Source organism: Myxine glutinosa, chromosome 12 (genome assembly GCF_964187855.1).
Source record: "Myxine glutinosa chromosome 12, kmMyxGlut1.1, whole genome shotgun sequence".
NCBI classification, from domain to species: Eukaryota; Metazoa; Chordata; class Myxini; order Myxiniformes; family Myxinidae; genus Myxine; species Myxine glutinosa.
This window is the reverse complement of record NC_136272.1, coordinates 56,639,432-56,647,109: the sequence shown is the minus strand read 5'-3', so window position 1 is coordinate 56,647,109 and position 7,678 is coordinate 56,639,432. Positions and strand designations below refer to the sequence as shown.

The 7,678-nt window shown below is 43.9% G+C and overlaps 1 protein-coding gene across 1 annotated transcript in view; it reads right to left on the bottom strand.

Annotated features, from left to right (window-relative positions):
- Nucleotides 1–7,299, bottom strand: part of LOC137437291 (polycystin family receptor for egg jelly-like) — a 37,001-nt gene extending 29,702 nt beyond the window's left edge. The window contains exons 1-4 of the mRNA XM_078766375.1: nucleotides 7,251–7,299; nucleotides 6,906–6,942; nucleotides 6,599–6,698; nucleotides 5,058–6,157 (exon numbers count right to left, since the gene is read on the bottom strand). Of these exons, the coding sequence (XP_078622501.1) occupies nucleotides 5,058–6,157; nucleotides 6,599–6,698; nucleotides 6,906–6,942; nucleotides 7,251–7,299 (1,286 nt within the window). The remainder of the gene's footprint in view (nucleotides 1–5,057; nucleotides 6,158–6,598; nucleotides 6,699–6,905; nucleotides 6,943–7,250) is intronic.
- Between the last annotated feature and the right edge of the window lie 379 nt (nucleotides 7,300–7,678).

The window sequence follows — 7,678 nt, the reverse complement described above, 5'->3', positions numbered from 1 at the left end:
TCTCTGCATCGGCTGAACAGATCGAGCCCAAACTTTGCAAGCAGAATCACATGCCGAACAAAAGTTTCCCGCATGACGACATCGTATGTTGCATCGTTTAGGAGTAATGAGGTTTTTAAGTATAAACATTAAATCCTATCTACTCCCTATTTTTTGAAGATATCGAGTGGAAAGTTTACAAAAACGTTCCCCATGTGGGGATGTTAAAACGTTACTTGGGAAGCTTCGATAAGGCACATGGTTTGGCCGCAATAAATAATTGATTGAAAATCTTTAAAAGCTTCTATCTCTTGAACCGCTGCATTGATCGACTTGAAATGTTAATGTAATGTAGCTCTCGTCCAGGGGAATAAATGTTCAAAATTTCAACATGATTAGTTGTACAGTCTTGAAGCTAGAAGATGTTATTCTTGAAAGAAGAACAAACGCAACACTTTTTTTCTCACGCCATGTAACTGATTGGTTTCCTGCATCGCAGCTTCGCATAACCTTGGTGATTTTGAGGGATAAGAACACTAGGGGAAGAATAAGGTAAGTTGGAAGTTTGTGGGATTTGTAGTTTTTAAGTTCTCGTCGAATAAAGAAATTGCGCCTTTGCTGAGAGCCGTGCCTTAATTTTCACTTGTCGCGATTCATGCAGGCTAGCCGCACTGGCTTGTTTCAGCTCGGATTTGAATTCAGCTTTCGGATTTTGTAGACGCTAAGGTAGTTGAATAGTCGACCACCGCAAACCCCGTGAAAATCAGATAAAATATGGTCGAGTTACCTCAGGCTCGACGAAAATATGGTCAGTTACCTCAGGTGTGTGTGTGTGTGTGTGTGTGTGTGTGTGGGTGGGGGGGGGGATGTGTGGGTGGGGGGGGGGATGTGTGTGTGGGGGGGGGGGATGTGTGTGTGGGGGGGTGTGTGTGGGGGGGGGGGGGATGTGTGTGTGGGGATGTGTGTGTGTGTGTGGGGGGGGGGGGGGATGTGTGTGTGGGGATGTGTGTGTGTGTGGGGATGTGTGTGTGTGTGGGGATGTGTGTGTGTGTGGGGGGGGGGGGAGGGATGTGTGTGTGGGGATGTGTGTGTGTGTGTGGGGGGGGGGGGGGATGTGTGTGTGTGTGGGGGGGGGGGGGATGTGTGTGTGTGTGTGTGTGTGTGTGTGTGTGTGTGTGTGTGTGTGTGTGTGTGTGTGTGTCTGTCTGTATGAGAAAAAAAAGTGAAAGCGGGAAGGCGGAGGAAACCGGTCATCACTGCCAGCAGTTTTAAAGTGGCAGTTCTAGTTATTATTATTATTATTATTATTACAAAAACCTCTCTATCTCTAGAGAGGATTCTTGAAAATCCTCTATCTCTTTGCTGATGACTCTACTCTCTGTCGCTCCATTCTTCATCCCTCAGATCGGCAGTCTGCAGCCTCCTCACTCTCTGTAGACCTGGACAAAATCACAGACTGGGCAAACAAGTGCAACATGTCTTTCAATCCTGACAAATCTCACACTCTTACGATGTCTCTCCGAAAAGACCGACTGGACAACCCTCCCATCCTCTTTCTGAATAATCCTCTCCAAGAAGTTCTGTCACTCAAGCTTTTGGGTCTCACTATCTGCCATGATCTTTCCTGGGAAAACCACATTTCAAATCTGGCCTCCAAAGCCAGTCGCCGAATGGGCATCCTCCGTTGTGCAAAGTCCTTCCTTGGCACACCTGAACTCCTCACCACATACAAGGCTTTCATCCGCAGCTCAATGGAATACTGCTCTCCCCTCTGGGCTGCTGCTCCTGCCTCACATCTAGCTCGTCTTCACGCTGTTGAAACCAAAGCATTCAGAATCATTGGAATCTCCCGCGATGAAGCTAACTCCAAGGGCCACTCACTCACCGCAGGCAGGTTGGTGGTCTTTCCGTCTTTTACCGACTCCTCTCTGGCCTTGCCCCCCCCAGCTCTCTCTGGGCTCTGTCCCGCAAATATTCCTGCAGGTCGCACAAGGTCTGCCTGCAACCTTCTTATGGTTAAACTGCCAAAATCAAGACTCTCTGCTCACCTTCACTCCTTCATTCCTCTTTTCTCCCACCTCTGGAACAAACTCCCTCACTCTCTTCAATCCCACTCCACCCTCCAGGTCTTTAAAACAGCTGTTCACCACCATCTCTTATCTTCCCCCATCCAAAACCTTGATCTTTTCTATCCCCGCTAATTTCACCCCAATTCCACTGTTTTGAAATACCAACTTACTTCTGTCCTGGAAGTCCTTGGTGTCCTTGTGTTTTATACTTCCCACCCCCCCCCTTCCCACGCCTCCTCCCACCCCCACCCCACGCCTCCTCCCACCCCCACCCCCCCCCCCTTCCCACGCCTCCTCCCCCCCAAGTCCTCTCCCTCCCACACATCTCCCTGCTCTTAAATGTTGTGTGCTCTCAAGTGTTTGTGTGCTTCCCCTTCTCTTGTCTTCCGCTCCCTCTTTTTATATATTTTGTTTGTCTGGTTGATTTGTTTGTGAAGTAAATGTCAGCTCTTTCACGAGCCTCGATTCAGTATACAAAAAAACAAACAAACAAAAAAAACGATACTAATGTATTAGGAAACCTGGGATAATTTGTCCAAAGCAGCCTGAAGGTGAGGCATGAAGGCATGAAGCCTAAGGCCTATACATACTGTGTTGTTTGAAGACCCTAATGCCGATGCTTTTCATATTTGATGGTCATTTTAACAATCGGTTTGTTTGTATTTCACACTGAATGAAAAACGTCAATGTAGAGAATGGTGATTGTGATATATGACAGGTTCGACGACATGTCAGGCCTAAACGGCATAGGAATCAAAATGGTGTTGTGTGGAGTCAGCTGCTGTGACGACATCACATCACCCCTGTCGTGTGACCAGATCGTCAGAGCTCTGATTGGTGTACGTTTGAGGGGACATACATACATACATACATACATACATACATACATACATCCATCCATATGTACATACATACATACTGTTGCGGTTTTGAGAACCCCTCACTTGTAAATAAATAATAACTCTTGTAAATATCCCATCATTTAATAAGGTCAAATGTCGCACCCATAGATAGGCCATATGCAACACGTAGGACACCATAGGACTTTGTTATTTCCTTAATATGTATTTCAGATAAGGCTGTGTTCCCAATAGTTGCATCTGCGTTGCCTTAATTAAATAATATAGGCCCCATTCCGTCCATTTTGCCAGCCTCTCTCTCCAAATTGTATTACGCGCCTCTGCCAGCCGCAGCCGCCTCAGCGCTCGCTCCAAACGCCATTACGCACACGGTCAAGCTTGGAGAAGAAGGGGGCGGAGCACCAAGAATGAGGTGTGGCCACGTCAACTCGCCATCAGGGCATGGCCGGTAAGCCCCCACCAGCCAACCAGGGCTGATGTAATCTGACCGACGGGCGTGGCCTGGCGGAGCGCGGAGTGATATTGGAGCGCGTTATATAAGCGCAAGCGGGGAGGACTGCTTTCAGAACGGTGCCACAGACTCCTTGCTTATTGTACAGAGACATCTGCGTGAGGGAGCCATTGATTGTAACGCTATAGAGAGATTTGCGCAGGGGACCGTTGCTGCTGGAAAAGACTGTGTGGGGAGAGCTCGATTGCATTGTACGACCTCCTTTCGTAACGAACTGCGCCACGAGCCATTGTTCACGGAACTGCGCGAGGGTACCCTCTGATACGAACATTGCGAGAGAGAGAGAGAGTTGGCACACATATTACGTACGCCGCATCCCAGTCCCCCGCTATATCTATAAGGTCCGGTTGCGCGCCAACGACACCAGCTGCCTGCCATTCTTCGCCGTGGACCCGGAGCCTGGAACCATCTGCTTGGACCTTCTCCTCCTACCACTACCATCCCGTGTGAGTCTGTTTGTTTGTCCTGGGGTTGGAAGTAAGACTGTATAGTTAAGATTGCCCTGTGTCCTTTTGCTCTTGTATATTCCTTTCGTTTCCTCTTTGGGTTTTTGTATATAATTAATAAACCCACTCTTTGTTCTTCCCTTACTCTGGTTTCCTCTCATTCGATCGCCTCCGTCTTTTCCTCCAATTGAGTACCTGTGGCATGATTTCGGAACCGCTCAGGATCGGGTTTAGTCTATGGTTAACGGCCCGAGTCGCGGCTCGCTTTGCTCGGCGTATCCATTACCGCTGTGGCTCGGGTGGGAGTTATGTCCTCGCTTACGGCCGGTGGTAGTACTTAGGTAATAAGACTAATTGGGCTTACAACCCTACTTACCACCGACCGGAAGTGACGTCATAATTTCCAGGATTGGGGGACGGCCAGCTTAAAAGACAAGGGGATTAACCCCCCCTTGATAAGGGGAGAGCCGATCCCTGAGTCCGCAACAATACATACATACTTGCATACATACATCCATCCATACATACATACATACAGACAAAGACTGTTCTAAATGGCTTTGCCCTATGGGCTACACCGTAAAAAGCGATGAATTTCGTTTTAATAATGTAGGGAAAGAACAGGTGAAAGTTGACATTCTGACTGAAGCGTAGAGGGGAAGAGGCAGACAAAAAAATATCAATGAATGAAGAGTGTAAGAAGGTAACCGTGACAGAGCCGAATTGGATCAGGGGTGAAGCAGGAGTCAACGAGATTGTGAATGGGAACAGAAGAAACTGTCATGTGACAATGAACACCATTCAGGGCTGGCGGGAAGAATGTGAGACAATAGACACAGTCAGTTCAACAAACGAATGAGATAAGAGTGGGATTAAGGAATTAATGCATGCGATTACAAGAGGACATCAGTTGTATGCAACAGTTGGGATAAACAGTTTCACGTGATAGGTGTGACACAGTTTTACGTGACAGGTGTGATTATACAGTTTAACGTAAAAGGTGGGATATACAATTTCAGGTGACAGGTGGTATTCAGTATCGCAAGAGTATTGACGTAAACATTGTTGTCTTGCAGTCATCACAACAAACCTTCAATGGATATAGACTTTGGTTTTTACTTTAGATCCATTTCATAAACATTGCCTGAAATTTCAATCGGAAGAGGGAGTAGCGGGGATTAAGCAAACTGACCTGATGTCCATATTGAGATGAACCCCCGCTTTGAGTGCATAGATTTTTGTGATGTGTTGTTTCTGGTCCCCTTTCTCTGCTGTCAGCAGAACTGTGAGTGTCCCATTTTCCTCCAGTCGAGTGTGCTTGATGAGGAATAAAGGACCGGTCGCTCCGTGACACACGTTCACCTGGTCCCCATTATTCTTGGTCATCGTGCACGTCCACCTGAACGTGATTCCGTCTGCTCCACGAGATGGTTCATCTGGATCGTACGATTCGGTTGCATTGATTTTCTGGTCATAATCAGAGCTCAGCATGTACTTTGAACTCCCTTTAATAAGTAGTACAAGAGGAGAACTGACAGCATTGACATAAATTGATGTGGTCATATTTGTAGCTTGAAGGTTCCATAGTTGAGACTGGACTGAAATTTTGTACAGTGACTTGGTAAATGTGAAAGCCTTAAATTTGATGTAAATTGTCTTTTCATGGAGCTGGATTATTTGTCCATTATCAGCTGTCCAATGAAATAACAACTTTGTTTGCGATGCAAGACAGTCTTTCTTGACAACAGCCATTAAAACGAGTTCTTGTGAAATCAATAAAGTTCTTGCATTTTTTTTGGACACGGCACTGTCTTCAATTGACAGACCTCGGAATCTGCAACCTTTCTTATTAACAGATACATCCAGTTGTATTTTCTTGTTTTCATTCTCAGTGGGAACTATCTCCCAAACTGTAACTGTATACACACCATAAGTACTGTAATTGTAAATTTCTTCGTGATTTTTAGACAAATTATAATATTCAGAATAATTTCTTCCATACTTGCAAGGAGGAATGCCAATCAAACTCGTTTTCCCCTGTCCAAAATCAAGTATGTAACACGCCAATGATGTGTACAAGTGAGACAAATGTATTTTTACAGAGGCATAAAGATCATGAGGCGTGTATTCCAGGGTCATTGCTTGATCTTTACGAAACGTAGCCAATAATTCCATTCGGAGGCAGATGCTGCCATTCCATTTACTTGGGATAATCTTTAATTCCGAGACCATCAGTGGGTTGCGGAAAAGCCTTCTTACTGGAGTCTGTGTGTCAAAGTTTGCTTGAAACATCTGCAAGCATAAATTACGAATGAGTTAAGAATGTAAAGAAATGCTTATAGAGGAAGTAAATTATGTGAATACGGGGTAAAGGAGGAAAGTGAAACTTGAACGATAAATGCACAAATAAATATTACAGCAAGCGAAACAAAGAACACAATCAATGGGAATGAATGCTTATCGTTATCACCATCATTAAATATCATGATGCTTTTCAAATAATAAAGACAAGTGCAGTTTATACCTAAAATGTTGTACACCGCTCCCTCCCTATATTCAGGTGTATTCAGGTGTGTCCAGGCGTGCATGACGTCATCGCCGGGTGCCGAAAGGGAGTAGTACTCATTTTCACTCTGTTTACTTGTTGTACTCAGCCCCTCATTCCCAAATTCATTTTTGGGCGTATATGATGTCATCACAAGGCGTCAAAGAGGGTCCGGAGATAACACGCACCGAAAGGGTGTATTCAGTTTTCAATCGCTTTTTTTTCTTTTCTTTCATGTTCCTTTGTACGGGCGATATCTCAGTGGATATGGCAGATTGAGCTCGGAAGCTAACGTTTGGGCACATCAGTGAGCACCTGCTTTGGCAAAAACTATTTTTATCCCCGCCGGAGGCATTATTTATTTTTTGATCAATCAATTAATTGATTGATGAATTGATTAATCAATTAATTGATTAATTACTTAATTATCGATTTATTTGATTTATTTAAATTAAAAATTTATTTTATTTCTCATCTGGGAAATAAATATCTCACCTTCCACCAGGCACCTTTCGAGCTAGGAAGCTGATACCTGGACATGACAGTGACCAAGTGATTTGGCTAGAAAGGACATTTTTGATTTATTGATCAATCAATTAATTATTTAATTTTTCGATTCATTCGATGAATAATTAATTTTCAAAAAGTTCCGGATTCTGATGAAACATTGGTGGATTAGATATGCTATTAGAAATTAATTATTTTACGATTATTATTTATTCATTTTAATTACGCAATTAATCAATCAATTCTTGTAAACCACTCCCTCCCAATTCTGGCTCCATGTGCTGCATGCTGGAGGATATGTTATTTATTTATTTTGGCATTGAGGCAGTGTACTTTGAATGCAACTCCACTTGTTTTTTATTTCATCATATACAAATTTCATGTTTAATCATGAGAGAAACAGATGCTTCTTCAGGTATACTGCTAATGTTCACAAAAGGTCACACATCATTGTGGACATCACACTTTCCATCAGACTGAAGTCAAAAGTTTTCACACTTAATTAACATGTTTGACTTGGGATGGTGTGTGTGTGTGTGTGTGTGTGTGTGTGTGTGTGTGTGTGTGTGTGTGTGTGTGTGTGTGTGTGTGTGTGTGTGTGTGTGTGTGTGTGTGTGTGTGTGTGTGTGTGTGTGTGTGTGTGTGTGTGTGTGTGTGTGTGTGTGTGTGTGTGTGTGTGTATATATATATATATATATATATATGTATGTATATATATATATATATATATATATATATGTATGTGTATATATGTATATATA